At 39.7% G+C, this 26,472-nt stretch overlaps 1 protein-coding gene and 1 long non-coding RNA gene across 3 annotated transcripts in view; one reads left to right on the top strand and one right to left on the bottom strand.

Moving 5' to 3' along the window:
• igsf11 (immunoglobulin superfamily member 11) overlaps positions 1-22,371 on the top strand; it is a 122,661-nt gene extending 100,290 nt beyond the window's left edge. The window contains exons 4-8 of one of the 2 annotated variants that reach the window (XM_085380335.1): positions 8,821-9,028; positions 9,453-9,608; positions 12,223-12,345; positions 16,340-16,487; positions 18,513-22,371. In XM_085380335.1, coding sequence (XP_085236461.1) covers positions 8,821-9,028; positions 9,453-9,608; positions 12,223-12,345; positions 16,340-16,487; positions 18,513-19,065 — 1,188 coding nt within the window. In that variant the 3' untranslated portion in view covers positions 19,066-22,371. Of the gene's footprint in view, positions 1-8,820; positions 9,029-9,452; positions 9,660-12,222; positions 12,346-16,339; positions 16,488-18,512 lie in introns of both variants that reach the window. The other variant, XM_085380334.1, reaches the window with a different exon arrangement.
• The window catches only part of LOC146653709 (uncharacterized), a 364,224-nt gene that overhangs the window by 105,879 nt on the left and 231,873 nt on the right, over positions 1-26,472 (bottom strand). The window lies entirely within an intron of this gene.

The raw sequence follows: 26,472 nt of genomic DNA, 5'->3' as shown, positions 1-26,472 counted from the left end.
ACATGGCAAATTTAAGTTACTCGCCGACTGCTGATGCTCATTTTGTTTATCTGGCCTCGTTTATAGCAGTCTACTCTCTCACCTTCCCTCCGTCCCTCTCTCGCTCACTCTTCATCCCCTCGTGCGGGACTTCTGTGATTCCATTTGAATTGTTTAACATGCAGCTGCAGGCCATACAAGCTCACCTGCCTCCCTTCACTTTGAACCCCAGTGCTGGTCGGCCGTCCAAATAACACAATCATCTTCTGCACTAATTAACTCACGCCCACGACAGGCTCTATATCGCAGCTGTTCTCCACACACACAGACACACAAATATGCACAAATGCACGCACACAAACTGGAATTGAACAGACTGCTGGTCCAAATGTAGTGCGGATCCACGTGCCTACATGCGGGGCTTATATACAGTATGCATTCATGTGTGAAGTCTGTAGACAAAGTGCACAGTCTAAGTGCGAATACTGACGTGAGTACATACATCCAGAAATTCACACATCATGGCATGGTTATGTCATGTGTACACCTGTCGCTTGTATGGCTGAAATTGGGGAGCTGTCTAAAAAGTGTGTGATGAAATAAAGTGCTGCGTGGTGCGACAGAACACGCACAAGGTCATTTTAGAGAGAGGAAGAGTGTGTTTGTCATAAATGATTACAGTTGATGCTGAAAGCCATTAAAAATGACTGAACAGAACTCCATACACTTGCGCAACCTGCATTAGCACTTTAGTGAGCACACACTATGACCACTCAGATCTCTCTCTCCTCAAAATGCCATGTTCGTGTTGGTCCGTACCGAATCATGAACTGTTAGAAGGCGACGGCAAAACTTTGTCGGCCTCACTAAAAAGTGCAAATGTAGCTATTTGTTTTCCCCGCTACCTTTATTGCATTTTTGTCTAAGGCATCACTATCTACTTCATAGCCTTTAGCTTACACGGTCGACCCCACATTATAGGCTGTGGGAACTTAACTATGAGCTCTATATATTTTGTTTATGAGAGCAGGCAGTGTGACAGGCTGGTGCATTTGTTGTCTGCTGGGATCCTGATGTATGAAGGAATTACTCTGGAGACAAAGTAATTTGTATTTTGAGTTAAAAGTCACAATAAACCCCAAATCACTCCATTAGAATATATTTTGGTGTATGTTTTAAAAATGGATAAAATGTCTGCCTGTATTATTAAACAAGTAAAGAGTTGACAACCACCCAAAAAACTCTATCTCAAGTTCATCCTCAGCTCTGTGCTTTTTAGGATCTTTTACTTATTGTTATAATTTCCAGTCATTTCTGATTCACTTTCAGCATTTTCCTGTGATTTTTTTCTTTTTTTCTTAAACCAACAGAAAAAAAAGCTACACACACACACACACACACACACACACACACACACACACACACACACACACACACACACATATATATATATATATATATATATATATATATATACTACCTGGAGAACAAACAGAGAAGGTAAGCAATTAGCTAGAGTCTAAAGAGCCACATATTTCCCCCAGGAGTTAAGGTAACAAAACAGAGCTGAAGGGGAAACTGACCTCAAATGAATGTTAATGTTGCTCCAGAACTGTTAACTCCTACACATTATTACATTTAAAGATCTTGACATTAGTGTTGTATTTGCACCTTGCTTCTTGCTGCTCAGCATAAGGTAATATAGTAGCTGTAGATTCAGCAGAAAAAATCCCTCCCTTCAGTCTTCTTCTGTTCTTTTCTTTGGCATATGAATGACCATTTTATATAACATGAAATAGTTCACACATAGAGACCTCCAAAAGATATTTGTTCTATTTTATGGTAAAAACGAATGCCCATTGATAGTACCAGGCTTTGCCATTTAAAAATGGGTTCAATTACCTTTCACGGCATGTATTTTTTGATGAAAGACATCTATCACAAACATAAACCAATATAATTACATGCATAAAAGTAATAAAGGTAACGTATTTAACCTACACCAAAACAAAACAACAATTGAGTGCATGTGGTTTGTATGTGCTTTGAAGTATTTAACAGTGCTAGCATATGCATGAGCATTATCTAGTGGCCATGTCAGCCAATTACACTCCTAGACTCTAAGGCTACCCTGAAGGTTATAGCATCACCTCCAAGATAGCAACAGGGGTTACCAAAGCATCTACTTTGTTTGGGTTCTCACCACTGTATAATTAAAGAAACAGCTAAGCTTAGCTAAGATAGCCAGCTGGTGGTTGTAGTTTCATATTTAACAGACACATGAGGTGCTACATATTGAAGTTCACAGAGATTTCAGATTCCAAAGCATGATAAATTAGACTTGAAAACTTGCTCAAATGCTTCACACATTGTGATAAAACTGTGAAAAACTGTGATTTCTAAAACAGACAACTAATAATATGTTCATGGAGGAGTCTGCAGTACAACACACACTCTTTCACTATGATAGAGAAAGCTAGCTGAGGACATCTGGCTGGTATCTTGGGATGATGCCCACTCAGAAATTTGTAGGACACCTTAATGGAAACTTCCACCCTGATGCTTTCTTTTACACTTTATATGACATAGACTACACCGTGCAAAGTCTCCATGACTTCAGTTATACTGAGGAAAACCTCCATCAGTAATTGTGTACCTGAACCTACTATAATATGACAAGAAGCCAGTATCGTCCGTGTTGCATCTCTCCTATAGCAACAAAATTGTGATGTAAAGCAGCGGTCCCCAACCCCCGGGCCCCGGACCGGTACCGGTCTGTGAGTCGTTTGGTACCGGGCCGCGAGAGTTGAGGCTCAGGTGTGAAATGTATAGTTTTCAGGGTTTTTATCGGTTTTCAGCGTTATTTTGTTATCGTTTTTATCGTTTACTCGGTTTTCCTTAGTCTTTTCACGTGTGTTATGAATAAATTTTCTTTTTTCCGGTACCGGTACTAGTTTTATTTTGTTGTATTTATCCGCGACACCTTAAAGGCCGGTCCATGAAAATATTGTCGGGCATAAACCGGTCCGTGGCGCAAAAAAAGTTGGGGATCGCTGATGTAAAGGAGCAATAATGTGAGAGCTTCACTGAACAAGCACTTACAGTGCATCCAAAGTGAAGTTTGGAACCACCAGGACTCTTCCTAGAGGTGCCCGCCAATCTGACCAATCGGGATGGAAGGGACTTAATCAGGGAGATGACCAAGAACTCTATGGTCACTCTGAAAGAGATCCAGCATTGTTATGTGGACAGAGGAGAACCATTTCTGTAGCACTCAACCAACCAGGCCTGCATGGTAGGGTCCAGAATGACTAGACTGAAGCAACTCCTCAGTAAAAGGCACATGACAGCAGGCCCGTAGCTTCCCAAAAGTTAACTGACGCACTCTTAGACCATGAGAAACAAAATTATCTGGTCTGATGAAAAAAGGTTAAACTCTTTGGCATGAATACCAAGTGTCAAGTTTGAAGGAAATCAAGCACCACTCATCATCTTGTCAGGTGGTGGCAGCATAATGCTGCGGGGTGTTTTTTCAGCAGCAGGAACTGGGAGACTAGTCAGGGTTGAGGGAAATGTGAGTGTAGCAATGTACAGAGACATCCTTGTTGATAACCTGGTTCTCGTACTGGGGCAGGGCTCATCTTTGGAAATTTACTCCATTTTGGAATAAAGCTCTAACATGACAAAATGTTGAACAAGTAAAGCGCTGTGAAGTTAAGTGTACTCTTTATTAGTGCTCAGAGAATTCAAGCTTGAATCTCTAACTGTGTAAACTTTTACCTAATTCCAGTTGTAGTCATTTTTATTCTCATGACCAGACAAGCTAAACTCCAGATTCTAACATGTTGGTGCATAGCTCAGAGAAGTGTACCTGCATGTTTGCATATTCATGTGCTGTTTTCTGTGGATGTAATCTGTCTGACAAATTGCTGTGGAGATCAGAAGTCTTGGCCTCACACACACGCACACACATACACACACACACACACACACACACACACACACACACAATCAAACTCAACACTTACCTGTTGTTCATCCTCTTAAAGGTATTTGCTGGATATCGGTGGTCCTTATGCTTAAATATGCTCCAACTTTTGTAAAAATGCTTTTATTGTGGCGGGACATCTTGTAAAATTGCATATTGTTTTCTTTGTTGTTGCAGTTGATGATCAAAAGTTTTAGAGAAAGGTGTATTTTCTCAGCACTAATGAAAACGTTTCTCATTTTCAATATTTGTGTACCTTGGTCATCTCCCTGATTAAGTCCCTCTTTTTCTTAGTTCCTGGAAAAAGAAGCTTAAAATATATATATAATGTTGATATAGTAAAATATGTGCCGCATCACTGAAATGAATATTCTGTGAAATTGAGATCATAAAGAATATGTGATGCAGAAATGATGCTGATCTTTAAACGAGAATATAGCCTGTGTGCCTGTAAAGTCAATTTAATTTGAGCAGATTCCATTAAACGTAACGTCTTAGCATACATTGTACTTATATAGCAAAACCACACCGAACATTTACATGTGCTTCCATAGTATATTTGTACTATACTGTACTTTGTATTTATCAGCAGACAGGTATTTTACTTTATTTATTTATATATTTGATTACTTTTCCACTTGTCTACCTCAAGGGACATGAGTATGCAGAGTCAACTTAATTAGTTTTTTATTTTCTGCTTTTTATTATGTTATATTATATAATTTTTGTGTTTTACAAGTGTATTTCCAAAGGATGGTTTAATGGGAAAAATCCTTTTTATTAATACTGGGAGTTTTTTTTAGTTTACAGTGGAATGTGGTTATCGTGATTATGGTGAGTTTTTAATACCGTTCCAGGCTTAGGCCAACGACATGGGCACTTTATAAGCAACTCAATTTTATGGGAGTCGTACTTCGTGTGAGTGACTCCAGGCACAGTTTCTCCAGTGCTGTCTGAAGTTTGAAGTCTCAGTGAATCTAGTTTGACCTTCAGTATTTCATCTAAGTACAAGCCCCACTGTTACACACAAGACACAGCTCAGATTATCAGACAGGCCAGTGAGATTACAGGTTTAGTTCAAACAGAGTTGTGCATTAGATCAGTTACAAGTGAGAGGGTTCTTATAGGACCCCTCTCACACCTCCCATCACTTCATTCTCTTGGTCAGTTGTTGTGCCACACCAACTGACCAAGCATTTTAAACATTTGGCAATGTGTGAAAATGTGCTGGCAAAAGAGTCAAATATATATATATATATATATATATGTACTAGAGTCAAAAGGGTAAATGAGGTAAATCCAGAAGTATATTAGTAAAATGGGGTTTGGTCCCATATTGTTCAGAACATGTCTCAAAGGATAGAAAGAGATAACAGTTGCAGCTTATAGTCATAAGATTGAAGGGAGCTGTGAGGGTTTAGAGATTTATTCAGGCTTTATTGAAGCGATGACAGTATCTGGCATGTCAGGGGCCAGGGGGTCCTTGCACGGTCAGTTAGAATTGGAATAGGAGTACGAAACTGGTACAGCAGTATCTGAAAGTTCACTATGAGCATTCGTTTGCTACTCACACTTACAGGGTATATCGCGCAGCAGGAGAACGACTGGGGATGTAGCACAATTTGTGCAGATGCTTGTACTGTATCTATGTAGGATTTTAGGAGTCAAAGGATGAAACAGAGGTTTACCACTGGGCCAGTTGGGTATCCAGCTAGTCCAGCTAGAGTTCTTAGGGCCGTCTGCCATCTGAGTGCCAGCCATGACCTCTTTTCTATCTGTTCATAGCCACAAAGCCAACCAGGTCACGCGAGGGAATGAGGTGATTTATACATACACATAGATACGGATGGATCGACATAGCGGACAGATGCAAAATAAAAACAAGTCTACAAAAAGGAGGGCTTTTGGCATGCACCATAAATGCACCACTGTTCTCATGCTTGTGATTTTTAACATCTTTTTAAACATACATTGGCTTGATTTATTTCTCCTTAATCCATCGGGCATTTGTTTCTGTTCCTAAAATTAATACCTGCAGAGTAGAAGGAGTTAGCGTTGCCAAAATGGGCTTGATCTGCAGCACAGGTTAGGACCTGCTTTAATCCTCCACTCATTCATGCACACACTCAAAACGAGCCCAGTCAAAACGGCGTGTGCGAGGCCGATTGATTGGATCGCTTTCCCCGAGCATGCAGATTATATTGTTGGGTCATCAGGAATATAGAGCCAGGTCAGATCATGTGTTAGAGAAAGGAAACAGAGAGGTATGCACAAATGAACCCATTACAAAAAAAACACATAGAAGGAAAGAAAAGAATGGGCAGTTATTAAACGGAGGAACACTTATTGTGACATAAGAGTCACAAACACTTCCATGCTCCACACACACACTTGCACACTCTGCTCACAACTGATACACTCCTTGTGACAAAATGTATCTACAGTGAAAGACACACACACGCAGAAGAGATGCAGTTGCAGGCTCTCATCACAGCTGAGGAGCTGCCTATTCATCTGCACATAAGAGGACAAAGCGAGCGTGCTGCACTCAGGAAATTGCTGCCACGCAATTTACAATCGTTAAGCAGCGGTGGAGGACACGGTCACATACGCACTCCTGCACTTTCATCCGAACTATCATTCTCATGCATGCACGCGCACACAGAGCCGTGCACACTCAGGCGAGAACACACTGGTGCTGGTTGCCTCTCCGCCTGGGTCTTTGAACAGTTCAATGAGGCCTCTTTTCAGCAAAGTGAATAGCCCCTCTGATTCCCCACCACGCTTTGTGTGTAGGCGTATGCGCCGCGCCACCATGTGAGTTGGTGCGCGCGTGTCATGACTGCCAGACTTGTGTGCATGTACTGTGTGTTTGCGTGGGTCCTTCATCCTTTGTGTGGGCCCAGCTGAGGGGTGAGAGCTGTTTTGCATGTGGCTCGGCCTCACAAACGAGCTGTTCGGGCCAAATTTGAAGCTTCTGGGAAGCTTTTAAACAACTTGGTCTTTCATTGGCTTTTAATTTCAATCCTGAGACAAGATCAGCTCAACCTGAACCAAGTGTGGAGTCTGTGATTGTTCTCAAAGGTCACGGATGTAATGATAAAATGATAGCTTCTGCCTTAAGTTCCTGCTGGGTTTGACCTCTTTGTGCAGACGTCTGCCTGCATTGCTGCTGTCAGATTGGTCATATTGCAGTTTATATGTTTCTAATTTAAAATGTTTTCAATTATGCATAACATTTAGTGCATGCTTTTATGTGAAGAGCCTTACAGTAGCATGAAAGCATACTTTTAGTGTGTACTTCTCCCCCTAAATCTACCCACTGAGCTAGAAAGGGCCACTTACAAATGAAAAGGTTTTTTTTAGTTTGTCTGTTTGTTTGTTTGTTTCTTCCAGAGAAATAAGTCAGTTTGCTCCATTCTATCCACTGTCTATTTTTAGCCTCTATGTAGAAATAGGTCTCTCTCTAGTGAGAGTGATGTGTAACACTAAAGGAAACGTCATCTACAGGTGAGGACAAAAATCATTCGTCCCTCTATGAAATCTAAAGTTTTTGTTATTGTCAAAATTTTCCCAAGTGCTTGTTTAGGAGTGCAATGGATTTTGAATCCAGCATTTTTTAACTTTACTAGCATAAATTATTTATATTTGTGCACAATAGGAAAAATAAAATTACCAGTCAATATTGAAATGCTCAGTTTGTAAAATGAAGTTAGAACTGAGTGTTATCTTTCAATTTGAACAGTATAAAAACTGCAAGGGTTGGCGCTGTCAGTTGAGAAAGCATCATACCAAAAGCAAAATAAATCAGTTTAGACTGAATGCTCACAAAGCAGGAGATGGATAGAAAAAGTTATCATAGCGTTTCAAGTGTCAAGAACTCAAGAAATTTAAGGAGAGCCATGCAGCACCGAACACAGAACAAGCCTGGCAGCGGTATGTGAATAACTTAGCCAAGTTGGGAAAATGTAGTCTCAAAGAAGACAACAAGTATGCTTAGGACAACCTTTAGATTATGCATACTTTTTCAGATGAAATGAAACTGAAGCTCTTTGGCCAAAGAGATGCTGCTTGTGTTTGGAAAAAGAAGGGAGAGGCATCTGGCTCAAAGAAGACCATCCCCACAGTGAAACATGGTGGTGGGAGTATCATGCTGTGGGGACGCTTCAGTGCGTCTGGAATGGGCAATCCCCTCAGGGTGGAAAGAACCATAAGGAAAGTAGGATACATGAATGTTTTTGAAAGGAAACCTCAAGCATTCAGCAGCAAAACGAGGTCTAGGTCGTCGTTTTGTTTTCAAACATGAGAACATCCCAAAACATGTGTCACTCCCAGTGAAGAGCTACCTCCTGGAAACCAAAGTGAACGTTACTGACTGGTCTGCACAAAGCCCAGACTTGAATCCCTATGAAAATCTTTGGGATGAACTGACAACCAAGGTCCATGCCAGAAGACCGTCAAATCTGGAGGAGCTTATGAGTCATTAAAGAAGAATGGGCAGGGATTGCTCAGGCGACGTGGGTTAAACTTGTGGAAATTGCAAGAAACAACTGCAGGTTGTGATCCAGACAAAAGGATATGCAAACATTAGCATAAGGAGGGCCAAATAGTTTTTTGGTTATTATTAAATACTTTTGGTTTCAGTTTGTAAAATACAAATAGGATGTTTGGAAAAACTGCGTTCCTTGTTCTGTTTAAGAGCACTTGGAAAATACCTTTGAAAAAACATTTTCAATGGGGGTAATAATTTAGTCCTCATCTGTATCTTTTAAATTACAGTAAAATTGACACTGTGTGCAACAGTATTTTAAATATTGAGTTTAATTTAAATTTTTCTCTGGTCCCTTATCCAGGTGATAATTTACCAGGGCGGTCGGGTCTTCAGCCTCTCCAACCACCTCAACGGTCGTGTGGGCTTCGTTGCCACCATGCCAAGCACAAGTGCCTCCATCTTCATCAACAACACCCAGGTGTCCGACACTGGGACCTACCAGTGCCTGGTCAACAACCTCCCAGACAGAGGGGGGCGCAGCATTGGTGTCGTCGGACTCACAGTGTTGGGTAGTGTACACCAGCACATTTCTTTCATTATTCTTTCCACAACTCCAAAAATAAAAAGGAGAAAGGGAAAGTGTTGCGTACTTCATAACCTGAGAGCACGTGGCGCTCACTTTTTTAAAAATGCATCTCAAGTGCCAGCTAATAACAGTAAAGGACCAAAAAGGAAGGTTTTGTCTTATTTTCTTCTCTACCATCTGCAGATCTTTATTAAAGGAAGATAAACAGCACAATCATCACTGTGGCAAAGTGGAAACTGTTCAATTTGTCAGGAGTCCTTTTAATAAGAAAAACATCATATTTGACTGTTTGATTAATGAGACTGCACATTTTTTAAATTATGTAATTCTCTCCCCTATTTGGAAAAAAATTAGTTTTCTTTTGTAAAGTAGTTAACGCACCACCGCCCACTCTCTCCATCTGCCAGTGCCCCCCTCGGTGCCAGCGTGTCGAATCCAGGGGACGCTGGATGTAGGCAGTGACATCATGCTGATCTGCAAATCAGAGGAAGGTATTCCCACGCCGTCCTACTCCTGGGAGAAGCTGGACGCGCTGCCCAAGCTGCCGCACAACGCCATGCAAGGTATTACAAACAAGCTGGCCGTCGGAGTTCCCTTTTGCCCCACCTTCGCTGGTAAATCTCACACGCATAGCGTAGCTCAGACTCCAAATCACTGCCACCTGTCATGTGCCAGGCCTGAACTACTGCCCCCTTCCTGACTATCCTCCTCCGCTGACCCTGCTGAGGGTGATGATGGATGGATGTAGTGACTCGAACCTGTGAATTTGTGAATGAGCTTGTGTGTGTGTCAGCAATGTGTTTCTGTAAGTGAGCAAAGTGATATTGCTTTGTGGTGCTCCTTCCTCATGCTGAATACCAACTCTGCCCACACGTGCCATTGTGAGATCTGCAGTTGTGTCATTGCTGCGACCGCAATACATACAATAACTTTCTTCTGCCATCCAGCGTTTAACATTTACAGAAACTGGAGTTGGATTTGGTTTTCAGCATCAGAGAGGACTGGTGTGGTGCACTCTCCTTTCTTTTCCAGCTGTGCCCACTGCACAGTGAAATAATATTCATCACTGGTATCTTTCTTTGTCTGTACACTACTGGTCAGTAGAAAGCCCACTGTGCAAAAGTCACATCAATTGCAGACAGCATATTATCATAAAAGTGAAACAGTCTTCTGTTAACAGGTATGAGTCCAATTATCTGAGCACTTGCAGAGGGAGAATAGGAAATGTGTACTCAGTAAATCATAATTGCAAATTAGGCTGCAAAGGTGGTTGAATAAATGTCAATTATCTTCTTTTGTGATATGCTAATTTGCAATTTTGGCAATCAGGCCTTTGAAATGATAACATCGAAAAGCGCTTCAAAGAATCTGACTCACCACAAAATGGAGTGGCGTTAGCACAAATGAACAAACAAACAACAAAGACACAAAAACAACCTGTCACAAAAATTGTTTTTTTAAATAATCTAGATTTTGTTGTTGTTGTTGTTGTTTTCTTTTTCTTTTTCAATATTTCAGTTAGACTGTAAAGTTTCATCTGTGTGCACGAGTATTTTTAATGTGTATTGGTGAACACTGTTCATTTCAGTTCAGTTCAGTTTTATTTATATAGAACCAAATCACAACAGTTGCTCCAAGGTGTTTTATATTGTAAAGTAAAGAAGCTAAAATAATACAGAGAAAACCCCACAGTCAAATGAGCCCCTATGAGCAAGCACTTCGTGACAGTGGGAAGGAAAAACTGCCTTTTAACAGAAGGAAACCTCCGGCAGAACCAGGCTCAGGGAGGGGCGGCCATGTGCTGCAACCAGCTAGGGGAGGGGAAGCCAAAAGCCACACTGTGGAAGAGAGCCAACAATGAATAATAAGTCATGCTTAAATGCAGAATGCATGCATGGGACGTCCCCAGCAGCCTAGGCCTAGGTCACCTGATCGAGCCCCAACTATATAGTTAGGGCTTGATCAGGTGACCTAGGCCTAGGCTGGATCCCAGTTAGGATTCAGGAGAGGGTGTCTCTCTCCTGAATCCAAACTGGGAGCTGGTTCCACAGAAGAGGGGCCTGAAAGCTGAAGGCTCTGCCTCGCATTCTACTTTTAAATACTCAAGGAACCACAAGTAAGCCAGCAGTCTAAGTGCTCTAATGGGGTCATACAGTACTATGAGCTCTTTAAGATAAGATGGTGCCTGATCATTCAAGTTTGATTCTGGGTTTCACAGGGAAACAATGAAATAATCTCTCTTTCTAGTCCCTGTGAATCTTGTCCTGCAGCATTTTAGATCAGCTGAATACTTTTTAGGATACTTAATAAGTTTTTAGGAAAACCTGATAATAATGAATTGCAGTAGTCAAGCCTAGAATTAATAAGTAGTTTTTAGTCCATGCATTTATGGAACAGACTAGCAGCCATAAAATAAATCCACTTCATTAGTGAAAAAACCACACTTGTTAGCTTGTTTTGCAACATGTAGCCCAAAATATGACTCACTACTGAGGTTATACTTATAGCTGCAGGTATTATTTACAGTATAAATAATTTAACAGCCTCTAAAATAAATTTTGCATTAATGTATAATATATTAAGTTTTTACCTTTTGATGACTACAATTGACATGTCCGCTTACATAAAAAAACAGCAAACAAACATAACAAATGTATCTTTAAATATTCACGTTTGTTTTCTTCTGCTTGCATTTCATTCAAACTGTAAAGGGATCCTGGAATCCAGTGCCACTCCTATTCCTCTGTGTGTTTAGTTTGACGCACAGAGCTATGACATCTGTCATGTCATTGCTAAGAGAACAGTTAAAGATCTGGCTGACTTCCTCTACAGCGGAAATATGCAAGATAAGAACAAATAAATGAATAAAAGCTTATGCAATTTAAATGAATCCAGTAGTGTACAGCTCAACCCTTTCATCATTTATGAAAAAGGAATCTTCAGTTTTATTGTTCTACTGAACAACATATTTGCACAACTGGGATTAAGAAGACAATAGCACCCTCTATTGGTAGTTAGTATAACTTGTTCAGCGGAAGTTTTTAAAAGTATAAATCAATGTAAGTGTGTTTGAATTATTTAAATGTGCGAGTTACAACACAGGGTCCATATGGTTGTGTTTTAGAAACTTTAATTACTATGTGGCTCTCTGTATGTGCGTGCGTTTGTGTCCTTTAGACCAGATGCAGGGCACTGTCACACTGAGAAACATCAGCACCACCACCTCAGGACTCTACCAGTGCACATCCAGCAACGCTATCGGAAAGAGCACTTGTCTGCTGAACCTGCAGGTTGTTGCACGTAAGTATACTCAAACATCACAGGCACGGGTAAGGTGACACGTGTCTGTTTGTTTAAGATGGAAAGGCTGCTAGTGGCAGAGCAGAAGTCTTCTCGGTGACTGACAGCCGTCAAACACAGACATAAGCAAACAAACAAATGTGACAAAATCCAGCCAAACAAAGGGCACAGTCAGAGCCGCTTGCACACGGCAGCACTTGACATCTGACACCAGGAAAAAAACAGAGGTGATAAAAGTGACAGGGTCGGGCAGTTTTGATAGCTTGACAGAAAGGGCTGTAACATGTTGTTTTCTTTTGGTCATCTGACAGTGTGTGACAGGCCGGGGCTCTGTATCAGAGTGCTGAGTCTGCCAGACATGCCAGACTTGTGATTTGCTGACACAATACAGACGTAAAGGCTCGTGAATGAGATTTTATTTTATTTTTTTATTAAAAACAATTTGAATCCATTAATTATGACAAAGAGATTGCTTTTTACAAAGCCATATATTAAATAAAAGGCATGATGTATATGTTTAACAAGGATTGTCCCAAACTCTTTTTGACAAAGTTAGTCAGACGTTAGACTTGAAAGAATCTTGTTTATTTATTTATTTTGGCAAGTACATCTGTTGTGTAAAGTTGTGTCAGCTGGGCGCTGAAAATTGTTATTTGGCACAGAAAAGGTCAGTTTAGTACATCTGGGGCTCTTTCATTAAAGCAAGACAAAGTTTTCAATATTCAAAAATGGGTTGGTTTTTTTTTATATTTTATTTATTTATTTATTTATTGGACGATTTGGAAGCTGCCAGCCTCGGTGGGCAATTGCCTGATGTCGGAGGATAATCAGCTGTTCTAGTTTCTTATGTGGCTTTCAGCCTATAAAAGCTGCACTGTGTGCTCAGTCTGTTATTATCAAGTGTGGACCACACCTTATTTTGTGTCTTATTGTAGTGACACCTTATATTATTCTGAAATACCTGACATACAGATCTAGTGATGTATTTTAGGAGCTATATTAAGGCAAGGCAAGGCAAGGCAAGGCAAGGCAAGGCAAGGCAAGGCAAGGCAAGTTTATTTGTATAGCACAATTCAACAACAAGGTGATTCAAAGTGCTTTACAGAGACATTAGAAACAAGAACAAATAAAAAGCATGATTTAAAATTGATTAAAACAAGCAAATAAACTAACTAACTAATTAACAAACAAACAAACAAACAACAGTATATAAAATCAAAACAGATAAAATCAGAACACTAGATAAAATCAGTAGTTAAATGTAAGTTTTGAAATTTAAGCTTAAAGTGTGGATTTGGTGCTTTATTCAAATGCAGCTGAGAACAGGTGAGTCTTCAACCTGGATTTAAATAAACTGAGTGTTTCAGCTGATCTGAGGCTTTCTGGGAGTTTGTTCCAGATATAAGGAGCATAAAAGCTGAATGCAGCTTCTCCGTGTCTGGTTCTGACTCTGGGAACTGATAAAAGACCGGATCCAGATGACCTGAGGGATCTGGATGGTTCATACTGGGTCAGGAGGTCATTGATGTATTTTGGTCCTAAACCATTCAGAGCTTTATAGGCCAGCATCAGAACTTTAAAGTCTATCCTCTGACGGACAGGCAGCCAGTGTAAAGACCTCAGAGCTGGACTGATGTGGTCCACTTTTTTGGTCTTAGTGAGGACTCGAGCAGCAGAGTTCTGAATGAGCTGTAGTTGTCTGACTGATTTTTTAGGTAGACCTGTAAAGATGCTGTTACAGTAATCAAGCCTACTAAAGATGAATGCATGGACTAGTTTTTCCAGGTCCTGTTGAGACATCAGATCTTTTATCCTTGATATATTCTTGAGGTGATAATAAGCTGACTTTGTTATTGTCTTAATGTGTTTTTCTAAGTTTAGGTCTGCATCCATCACTACACCCAAATTTCTCGCCTGGTTTGTGGTTTTTAGATGTATAGATTGAAGTTCTCTGGTGACCTGTAATCGTTTTTCTTTGGCGCCAAAGACTATTACCTCAGTTTTGTTTTTGTTTAGCTGGAGAAAATTGTGGCACAACCAGTCATTGATTTCCTCAATGCATTTACCAAGAGCCTGTACAGGGCCTCGGTCTCCTGGTGACATTGTGATATATATTTGTGTGTCATCTGCATAGCTGTGGTAGTTTATTTTGTTGTTGTTTATAATCTGTGCCAGTGGGAGCATGTAGATGTTAAACAGAAGGGGTCCCAAGATGGAACCTTGGGGAACTCCACATGTGATACTTGTCTGCTCAGATGTGAAGTTACCTATTGATACAAAGTATTTCCTGTTTTCTACGTATGTTTTGAACCAGTTTAGTACAGTTCCTGAAAGACCTGTCCAGTTCTCCAGTCGTTTGAGTAATATGTTGTGGTCAACTGTATCAAATGCTGCACTGAGATCCAGTAAAACTAAGACTGACATTTTTCCACTGTCTGTATTCAGACATATGTCATTAAACACTTTGGTCAGAGTGGTTTCAGTGCTGTGGTTCTGTCTAAAACCTGACTGGAAGGCATCGTAGCAATTATTCTGTTTTAAGAAGTAACTGAGCTGTTGAGAAACTGCTTTTTCAATGATCTTACTTAAAAACGGGAGATTTGAGATCGGCCTGTAGTTGTTCATTTGTGTCTTGTCAAGATTGTCCTTTTTCAGTATAGGTTTGATTACAGCAGTTTTTAGTGATTCTGGAAACACACCTGATAATAAAGAAAAGTTGACGATCTGTAACAGGTCTGACTCTAAAGTCTTTGAGACCTTTTTGAAAAAACTTGTTGGCAGGACATCTAAACAGCAGGAGGAGGAGTTCAGTTGACCTAAGATGTCCTCCAGGTCTTTGCTGTTAATAGGTTGAAACTGTTTCATGGTGTTTAAACAGTTTTTTGGTGGACACAGTACATATCCTGGATCTGCTGTTGATGTACCAATTGCTTGTCTAATTTTTTGGATTTTTTCTGTGAAGAATTTGGCAAAGTCATTGCAGGCCATGGTCGAATGAAGTTCAGCTGCTACTGACACAGGAGGGTTTGTTAGCCTGTCAACTGTAGAAAATAAGACCCGAGCATTATGGCTGTTTTTAGTGATGATGTCAGAGAAGTAGGACCTCCTTGCATTCCTCAGTTGTAAATTATAATTGTGAAGTTTCTCTTTATAAATGTCATAATGAACCTGGAGGTTTGTTTTTCTCCATCTGCGCTCAGCTTTCCTACACTCTCTTTTTTCATTTTTCACCAGTGTGGAGTTTCTCCATGGAGACTTTTTCCTTCCAGAGATAACCTTCACCTTAATGGGAGCAATAGTGTCCATTACATTTAACATGTTAGCATTGAAGCTATTGACGAGCTCATTGACTGACCCTCTGGGCAGGTCAGGTGTTAATGGGAAGACCTGGTTAAAAATTGCACTACTGTGTTCAGTTATACACCGTTTTGTGATCACTGTTGTTGATATATTTGTGTGGGCTGAGATTTTACTTTCAAAGAAAACACAGTAATGATCAGACAGGCCCACATCAGACACAGTAACCTTTGAAATGCTCAGGCCTTTGGAGATCAGTAGGTCAAGAGTGTGTCCTCTATTATGTGTGGCCTCTGTTACATGCTGAGTCAGCCCAAAGTTGCCCAGAGTGTTACTCAGGTCTTTAGTCCCTTTGTCCTGAGGGTTGTCCACATGAATGTTAAAATCCCCAGCAATAATTACACAGTCAAAATCAACACAGATCACAGACAGCAGTTCACTGAGGTCATTAAAAAAGTCTGTGCAGTATTTGGGAGGCCTGTAAACATTAAGAAACACAACTTTGGATGGGGCCTTCAGCTGTAAAGCCACATATTCAAAAGACTGAAAACTTCCAAATACATTTTTTGATTCTCTTCTCTGTGTGTAATGAAATGAAATCTGTTTACTAGATAATTTTTTTAAGTGTAGTTTTGGCCAACTCATCCAGCTCTCTGGTCATTTTCAAATGTCATCCTCTTGTCTGTCTGTCCTGCAGCCCAGCCTCAGAGTGTAGGTCTAATAGCAGGAACCATTGCCACAGGAGTCCTGGCAGTCGTCATCTGTTCCCTGTTAGTGGTGGTCACACTCTTCTATTGGAAGAACAAGAACAAATATGATGAGGAGGAGATTCCCAATGAGATCAGGTTTGGCTTTGATTGCGGTTTTTCCATTGTTCTTTTTTTCTTTTTCATTACTATGTAGCTGGTGTGAAAGTGCATCTGCAAGCTTGTACGCTCACCACGTTTACTCAGTATGTCTGTAACCTGTAACGCAGCGGCACTGGCATGCTGAACTTTTATGGAGAGCACATTTTCAGCTTTTGCTGACTGTGTCAAAAAGGTGATAATTCTGCTTTATTATTGAGGCCACGCTGTGCTGAGTGCTTGTACTAGACAACATACATTTGATGATTTGCCCCCTAAATGCACTGTGTGCTTATGGAATGAAAAAAATATTTGGAAGATATTTCAATGAAATGCAGTTCAGTAGACCACCATCACAACACACAATGGAATCAGTCAACAAAAGCAAGGCTTTACGGCAGACTGTTGGAAGGTAGTAGATTGCACTATGCTTGATCAAGTGGCTAATGGGTGTAGTTTATGTATTTATTCAGACTGAATACATTTATATTTAAAGATAAGCTTTTATTTGTCCAGTGACTGATGTGTAGGAGCCGTAAAGAATGCGTTTACCTTATAAGGTGTTAATGCTATTAGGATGCAGGGGCGTTTCCAGGATTTTTTTTAATGAAGGGGCACAGAGGGAACCAAGAGCCAAGGGGGTGGGGAATCAGAAAAATATTTCAACTTCCTATATAAAAATATATTATATAGAACTTTTCATAATTGTATGTGTTATTTTATTTAAACATTATTTGTTGCTATATGTAATTTTACTGCCAAATAAGCAACTAAAGATTTCAAATAAATTGTGTTGGGATGTCTGGTTCCAAAAATAAAGTGGAGTAGAAGTAGAAAGTAGCATAACATAGAAATACTACTTATAAATAAAGTACCAGTAGTATCCAGTATCCATACTGTCTGTTACTATCAGGTGAAAAGCTATTTAACAGTCCAGCTTTTCTCCATTTTGTGCAGTTTTTGTATTTTGTCATCAAAGCGTTTTGTTTGTTTCTCAGAATTAAGCAGCTCTTTAGTCAGTCTTTCCACGACATTGTTTATACTTAATATAGAGTTTCTGTTGAAGTAAAGCAGGGTTTGTTTACTGAGCTAATCACATACTTAGTGTTTCAGAAGGTTGCAGGGTGACATTTATGGCCTGTCTGATGTATTTTAAAAATCAAAAACATGCAGCGTTGGCTTTGTGCTTCCTGTTGTAGAATATTAAGCGTGTCAGCACTGAAAGCTCTGAAAACTACACCAGTAATAGGCTTAAATGTTCTTCCTAATTACAGGCTAGTTTGTCTTTTAAATCCTCTGTCAGTTGTTTACCTTAGCTGTAAATTTGCCACTAAATTACTCCAGGACTTATTTGGAGGATAAATTAGTTTACTTTCAGATATCTGTAGCTCTGAGTAACTGAGATAGCAATAAAACTGTCAGTCCACCCTTACACTTCTGCTTTTCCTCAACAGAAAATCACAAAGAATACACTTCATCTCATATGCCTCAGGAGCTCAACTCCATTTCCTCATGAAAATAGAAAAACAGAAAGGCAGGAAGTTTTTGTCGACTTCATTTGAAATACTTTTGAATACATATAAAATTATTTGATCATAGTTTTGACATTTTTTTGTTGCTTTACTCGCACACGGCTTCGCAATGATTATCACATTATATTTAATAGGCTCCACGAAGATCAGAGTGCACACATGAATACATAAGCACCTTGTAGATTCTCAGTAGAACTTTTGCTGCACTGTGAAGCTGAATTAATCTTTTATGGAAATTTGTGCTAAATATATGAAGCTGAACTAACTGGCCTTCACTTCTTGTATTACTGACATCTTTTATCTGTGATCTTTTGCTTTGCTATAAATGCACAGGATTAACAAAATAAATATCATAAAATTGCGTTTAATGAAAAACAGTTTTCTAATGTTTTTCCCCATGCAAACCATAAACGTTGGTACAGGCAGTTATTGTAATCTGCGTGTAAAGCTGTGCATGTCTAACTGTGCTCTCTTTCAAATGTCTCCTCAACAGAGAGGATGACCTTCCTCCTAAGAGGTCATCATCAGTAAAGGCTTTCCATGCCGACGCGTCCTCCTCAGAGAACGACACGCTCACGTCTACCAACACGTACAACAGTCGTTACTGGCACAACCCCAAACCCAACTATGACACCAACTCCTACACGCGCTACAATGGAGACGCTCGCCAGACCTACTCTGCCGCTGCTCACGGCACGCACGGACACGGCCCAGGCCAGAACGCAGCACAAGGCCACGGCGCAGCAGTGACAGCGCCAGGCTCAACCCCGCTCTCCCGCCACCCCCCGCCCACGACAGCAACGACGTCGTTTGCCAACGGCAGCCACACCCTCCCGCCACCAAAGACTCTGGTGGTCACCACAAACTCTGCCCCCTCCCCTCCCAACATGGTGCGCAGCAACGGCACCGTGAGCCTCAAACCGGTGGTGACGTCCGCACACGGGCAACACACACACTCCTACGCCGTGAGCCAGGCCACTCTGGAGCGGATGGGGGCGGTGCCAGTCATGGTGCCTGCCCAGAGCAGAGCGGGCTCACTTGTTTGAAATTGAGTTTGAGGAACTGTTAGCTTTCAAAACGAGACTGAATGAGTGTTCGGTTGCAATGTTTGAAATCCGCCGATGAGAAGCAGACTAAATATGGGCTGAAGCAGCCCGCTGCCCTTTACAGCTGTGTCTTTCTGTATGTCTCGACCTTTTTATCTCCAAACAAACTGGGATTTTACAGTGCAGAGTTCATTTGATGCCAATTCCTTGATGGACCGGTGTTTTTTTTCTTTTGTTTGTTTTTTCTAGAGAAGCACTACGTGGTATCTGATCATCCCCTTAACTGGATGGATTTCATTGGTGGGTTCAGTGGCAACTATTTTTAAAACCATCTGGATGAATTCCCAAAGCTGGCGTGAAACATCCTACAGAACCTGGATTCCCAGGTGTTTTTCAGGGCTGGATCATTGTGATGATTGATTTCTTTTGTTTGTTTGTTTTTTAAAGCAACGCACATCGCAGTGTGTCCATACTGCATGGTCAGACAAAAGCAAGCTTGGATTCTTAAATAAATGCATGTGATCCCTGATTCAGAACATAACAAGTTTGCTTTTTTTTCCCATTTGTTTGTTCGTTTTTCATTTTTGTTGTAATTTTGGTTGAGGGAAATGATAGAGATGATGAGGATTATACATGAAAACGTGAATGCTTAAAGTCTGTTGGCAGTACCCCAAAGATGAAGGTGTGAATGAAATGATGGGGTTTCAAATGGCCTTAGAAGCTCGTAAAGGCGAGTGGGTGTTACTGGGTGCAATACAAGGCAAAACATACATTAAGTCACTGAATGAAAAGTTTTAATAATAGTTTTACTAACATTTTGCTTTTCCCATAACATCTAAAGTTTATCACACACACAGAACAGTGGTAATATTTGAAGAGGGCACCAGAGAAAAAATTGGTGCCACTTTCCCAACAGAAAGCTACTGTCCACCGGATGGAGATGGACCTTAGTGTTTGCTGTCTTTATTCTTGCTGTTGTCCTAGCCTGGTTCATGACACATCACTGCTGCTTTGACATGAAATAAGCTGACCGCTTATTTCATAAATGATTTTTTAAAAACACAGAGATAAATATATATTTAAAGCTGATTTTTTTTCTCTGTCTAAATATTTTTTTTAATGTACATATTGCAAAAGTAGGCTAGATTGTAAATCAAAGAAAATACACATCTAACACATATTTTACAGCTCACATGTCTTAATTTGAAAACAGGTTTTTTTCTGCTACACTGGTAACAAGCTAGGTTTCATAGACTGTGCTACTGGTTTCAGTGAAGGGTTTCGTTAGGAGATGTGGGGTAAATGCAGTGTTTTAACACGGATGGCTATGTGTTTCATTACAGCTTATGATATGTGTGTTGTATAAGGTACTGTATTTCTGACCCACCATATTTGTATTCCAACCAAATTTCAACATGTCCCACCTTTCCAAATTTAGCCATGTTCATTTCTTTTTGTGCCTGAAGGCACCGTTTCTTATAAATCCTTCTAGCAACGATGCAATATTGGACACAGCCGCTTTTCAAGGTAAATGCAGTATTGGAAAATGTGTGTGTGTTTGTTGGAAAAGTTAAAATGTGCTGTTTAGCATTTTGTCTTACTAGACAAAACACTTAGAGAGCAAGTGTTCTGTAACAAATGCAATTGTGTCACTTGTGTCACAAAAAAATGTTTTATATAGACGACTTTACTCATTTAATCAGGGGTTGATGTTTATTTACTTTAACTCTTCGTACAATTTGCCTACGTACTCTTTTTGGAAATAACAGGATTTCTGCACTGATTACTAAAAAATGATTTTTTTTCTTATTCATTAGATACACACTATCTGACCAAACCGATGACAAGTAAACAGATGTGCTCTTCAAGTCTTTGATAGAAGTAAGAAAAAAAGTTGTCTGTAGCTGAAAAAGCCTCCATCCAACCACGACACTTCCTCCAACATGCTTTCCAGCTGCGATGAGGTTTCGTTGTTTTTGTGCAGTGCCTTTCAAAACATACTTTGTCTGTTTTTGACAAAAGTTCAAATTTTCTCATCAGTCCATGTACGGGCTCAGAAGTTTTTAAAAACTTTCAGTAGATGTTTTGAAAGTTTAAAATCAAGCATTCTTCTTCTTCTTCTTCTTCTTGTATTTTTGATTGGCTGTCATGTTCTTCCATTAAAATCATTATAGTGAGAACTGAAGGTGTCTCACTGTTAACCTTTTTTTTTCTCCTACTCTTTCATTTCACCTCTTTCCAAAACCAAATTGTATTTATCCATAGCTATGACTTGGAAGTACGCTTGTACCACATTTGATGAGTAATCAGTTCAGAAATACTTGCACTTTTCAAAAGGTAACTTAAAGTCAATATTTGAACATTTTTAAATGAAATACTGATTTTCAGTACTCACTTTCAGACGAATCCCACCAAATATTTTGATAATGGGAGCAATAAATATCAAGTTATACAGGCCTAATATGTTATGATGTTAATGTCCTGACAGTTACGTGTGCTTCACCATAACCCAGAATTGCTTTTCTGACATTATAACGGCTGGTACTTTGGATCTCCATATTCTTCATTTATTCAGTATTCAGTTTACATTAATCAGTTACTCCAGTATCATAAACTGACTTGCTCATGTATGGTCTGACTACATGGACCCATTTCTTTCTTTGTTTTCCTTTGTCTACAGTGCTGGAGAGCTACAGCACTTGAACACACTGATTTTAAATAGAGAAAGGCTAAACGAGGGCAGATGGTCAAAGATCAGTGATCGCATCCCCTCCTTTTTGTCTGTCAGTGTTTTCATAATAAAGTCTTTGTGAATATTTCACTCACAATCTCTTCCAGTGTCCCTGCCCTGAACACTTTCTGAAAGCATTACTGAACTCTTATTCTAAGGCCTTTAGCTTTATTCCTAAAGAGAATGGAAAGTTCCAAAAGTAAAACTAAATGGAGTTTATTTTACTTTTGCTCTGCCCTCTGTTTTCAAGAGATAAGGCGGAAAGAGAACACAATCAGTAGAAATCTACTGAGGTTTTAACCCATATTTAACAAACATCTTCTGCTGATGGCTGGCAAGAACGATAAATAGACTGCATTTATATGGCGCTTTTCTGGTCTTAGTGACCATTCAAAGTGCTTAGTGTCAACAAGGTGGTAAATGGGTTGTGTATATAGATAAATGTGATATATTGCCAATAGTGAAACCAATCTGTAAATATGTAAAGAAAAAGAAACACATCTCATTCTGACTGTTGGGTTGAAATGAAATAGGAAAAATAACACTGGAGCTTGTAGTGAATAAATATTGTTAATACATCCTAGTCGGCATCCTGCTCATTTTGTGTATGTGTGCTTGTGACATGATGCAAACTCCCTAACTGTATTTCAGTGAATACATGCACTGAAATACACTGATACACTTTCAATTTCTTAGTCAGCAGTAATGACGAAGAAACTAGTGTATTACCCCAGTAATATAGGTAAAATACAGTTTCCTTGGAAAGTTTTCTCTCAGACTCATAAATTGGGCCCTTGGTGGTGCTGGCTGTAAAGACATCCATAAAAAGGGAGTGGTATAGAATAACAATATGAAAAATAACCATGTGTTAGTTTCTTCACACCCTCCTTGTTTCTATTTGAAATGACTTCACACTATTACACAATTTCACTTCAGACTTGAGCCAACGTTTATTTCTTTATATTTTGCTAGAAAAAAAGGAAATAGGTTCAGGGATTTATTAAAAGGTCTAAACATACATGGATATATAATATATAAGGCAAAAACAGAGTTAGACTCATACCAAATACTGACTTTCAAGTCAGTATTTGGTATGAGTGCCTTTATTCTTTAACACAGCCTGAATCATTGGCAAGCTTTCTTGTAATGTCTTTAAGTTGCCTTCAGGAATACTGTGTTTTACAGATAGCTGTAGATGCTCAGTGTCTCTCCTGATCTCCTCCGTACATATCGATGATCATTTGAACCAAAACTCTCACATTGGCATTCATCACTCCTTAAGACTCCCTGCCACTGATTTTCAATCCATTTCTTGTGTAATCTGGCACACCTCAGTCACGCTTCCACTTCTGAGGAGACTTCAGTGAACAGTAGCTGCAACAACTGGAGGGCCAGATGTATCGCTGAGGTTCTGCATCAGGTCTTTGCTGGATTTTTGTTCCTATTTCTAGGACATGACTTTCAGATACACTGCTTTTTTTTTAGGCCCATCGCTTCTTTTGTCCTCCACTTATGTAGTTTCCTCAATTTTTTAAGTAACAAGATATGATAAATTTCAATTAAAGAAATTGTGGGTCTAGCAAAGTGCTTTAAGAGACTGTAAACCAAGTGACAGAACCAATAATTGAATGAACAAATGTTCATCTATCCATCTATTTTTTTCCGCTTACATGGGGCATGCTTGCAGGTGTAGCAGCCTAAGCAAGCCTAAGTCAGCTTATAAAGAAATATAGAACAAATGAACAGGTGCATGTTAGTGAATGAATTCTTTTGCAGCCCACTGTCCAAGAATTATACCACCATAATCCATCATAAAATACGGGATATTTTCTAGCACTAAGGCATTACATTTTCAGTTTGTTTCTATCTAGTTTATTTAGTATGTGTGTTATTGTTATGGGAGTCCTCCCTTGGTGATTCCATTATGTAAATAATTTATACATGGCATTGATGATTTGAATCTGTTCAATAGTTTGTATATGACAACAACAACAACAATAATAATAATGATAATAATTTGAAAATCCTTCCCTGCAGTTTTGGGAGGTGAAGACCTTTATTGAACCACTAGGGGGCACTATTTATTCATGCAGCCTCTTCACTTATGTTCGTTCAAAAGAGTTCAAGGCAGTAAATTCCAAACCATTCATTATGAAAGGCAAAAGTATTCATCGGTAATGGAGTGAGTGTTAATGGACTCATTTAAATGCAGTTGAATAGGAGACTCCACTTGCAGTGGGCTGAACACTTGTCTTAATGCAGTCTCAATCAGTGCATTTGATTTCCATTAATCTTCAAGGTTCCATTTCTAATCTGAATTTCCACCAGCCTTCCTTTATTTCTCCTCTAGCCCATGTAAGCTTTAAAAATCAACCCAAGTGACCACTGGGACGACCGCTACAAAAAAGGCAAATGGACCTGAGAGCCCAGTCAATTAAAAAAAAAAGAAAAAGAAAAAAGGATGAGCTCATCAGCTGAGGCTGTGCGTGTGCATACATGATTTTCTGGTCACAAGGCTGACAGATGCTGGTCTGTGTAATGAGCACAATTACAACAATTTTAAATCAATTTTCTTTCCAGTATTTTTCCCATCTCCTGTCATGCAAAAGTCCATTCTCTGTTTAATATCACATCTAAGCACAAAGCTAAGCATATTTTGTGTGTGAAAACGTTTTGGAGTTTTGTCTGGCAGCTATGTTATCGAATGCACACCTTTTAATACAATAATAATTTGACTGTGAATAACAGAGTGTAGTACAACATACACACTATCTTTACTCTATCGATCCTTTCAAAATGTCCCGAAGAAGTCTAAATTCTTGAAATATTGTGGCTCCTCTCTCCTACAACAGTACAGTTTTTTATTGCCTGATTGATTTCTGGCTGAATCGCCGGTTATTTTAGACGACCATGGCTGATTAGACTCTGCACAAAGCAGTTAACTGTATTGAACACTATCATACTTAACGGTGACCACAAAATATCCAGCACTGTGTTACTATTTTTAAACTGCACACATAAAAGCAGGAAAATTCATATAGACAGCTCAGGCTGACAGATGTTGTGTATATGATATTTCAAATATTATGATTCAAAGTTTAGCATTCATTGATCAAAGATTAAAGGAAAAAAAAGACTCAGCTACAGTCATAGGTTATGAAGGGATTTTGCGTTTGTGGTATGAACGAGATAACACGGAGACTAAAACCAGGATTTTCATTATCGTGATGGTGATGGTCAGTTTGGCTGTTATTCTGATGATTATTATTCATCAGAATATTATTTGGATATTTTTCTCCATATGCTGAAGATAAACTGAATACATTGAGCAGTGTGAAGAAACAGTTGAGCTGAAAAGGCAGAAACTCATTTCCCAGAAGGGCTGACAGGTGACAAGCTAGGTAGCTGAACACAGCCACACTGGCCTCTCTGGTTTCCAAGCTGAGTGCACAATGGCATTTCTGAGAAATCACTTCAGACATCCATTACTTGGCTCTATCCAAAACACTGTCTCCTCTTATGTTGTCTACAAAGCAGCCTTTCTCTAATGATGGTGAGCTCTATCTACCCCTAATGGCTGCTTTTTGGAAAGCAAACACTGTTCGCTGCTCCCAATAACTTGCCTTTCTCCCATCTTTATCTGTTATTATTGCAGCACAAATGAAACACAGACTTCTTTCTGTTAAAAACAAAATCCTTTAGAAGGTTCAATGTGTTTAATTCCAGTCACATTGAAGTTATAAAAAATATAAATATAAAAAATTGCCTAAATAAGGGCGACTCACATGCAGGCAAACATTGTAATCCCTGACTGATACTGACCAAGCCTTCACATGGACTCAAGATAAGATGAAAAATTTGACATCTAACAGTGAATGTGTGACCTGATCAGCATAAACTACCAAAGGTCATAGCTCATGTTGAAGCTTTAATTTGTAATTTAAATTAGTATTTTTTCTTAGTCCACTGTTTAGTCATAGACATCATTTGTTTCTTACTTCTTACTAATCTAGAGGAAAGTGGCTCCATAATGCTTTACACATAAACAAGCAAAAAGATCTCCAGTTCCTCTCCCAGGAGGAGACTCAAATCCCTTTGGGGACTTCAGGAAGACATCTGATGTCAAAATAAATAAATAAATGAAAAAATAAAATCAAAATCAAACGTGAGGTATCTCCGTGCTGACTTTGTCATTGGCCTTGTTGCTATGAACAAACTGACAGCAGAGTTCTTCGTCTACTTAGAATCTGGAGCAGATATGACTGAGACGCAGCGCTCTCCTTGGTGCTGATCATGTACTCGTTAGCTACTACTGAACTATACTTGGTGCTCCTTTTGACTGATGTCACTGGACTAGTTACCCACAGCGTGCATTTTCAATTAACAGCAAATGTGGCTTTTGTTTGTGTCAGGGTCCTGGGACTGGGCGACCCAGGATCCCTGGGCAGTCATGGACCTGTGTATTATTATGTATTTTTGGTGTCGTTTCCCCTTCTCTGTGCGTGTACATATGTGTGTTTCTCTGTGCTGTGTTAGTCTGTGTCCCACTCATATGTTTAGGCGAGGTATGGGTGTGTATGTCTGCGGGTGTGCCTGGAGGATGGAGCTCGGCCACCTGCAGGCCTGAGGGGTGTGGCCCTGCGGAGGGACTGGCCACACCCGAAGCCACACACCTG

Source organism: Rhamphochromis longiceps, linkage group LG14, assembly GCF_057381845.1.
Source record: "Rhamphochromis longiceps isolate RC_006_pf linkage group LG14, R_longiceps_female_GT1.1, whole genome shotgun sequence".
Lineage (NCBI taxonomy): Eukaryota > Metazoa > Chordata > Actinopteri > Cichliformes > Cichlidae > Rhamphochromis > Rhamphochromis longiceps.
This window is presented reverse-complemented; position numbering and strand designations above follow the sequence as displayed.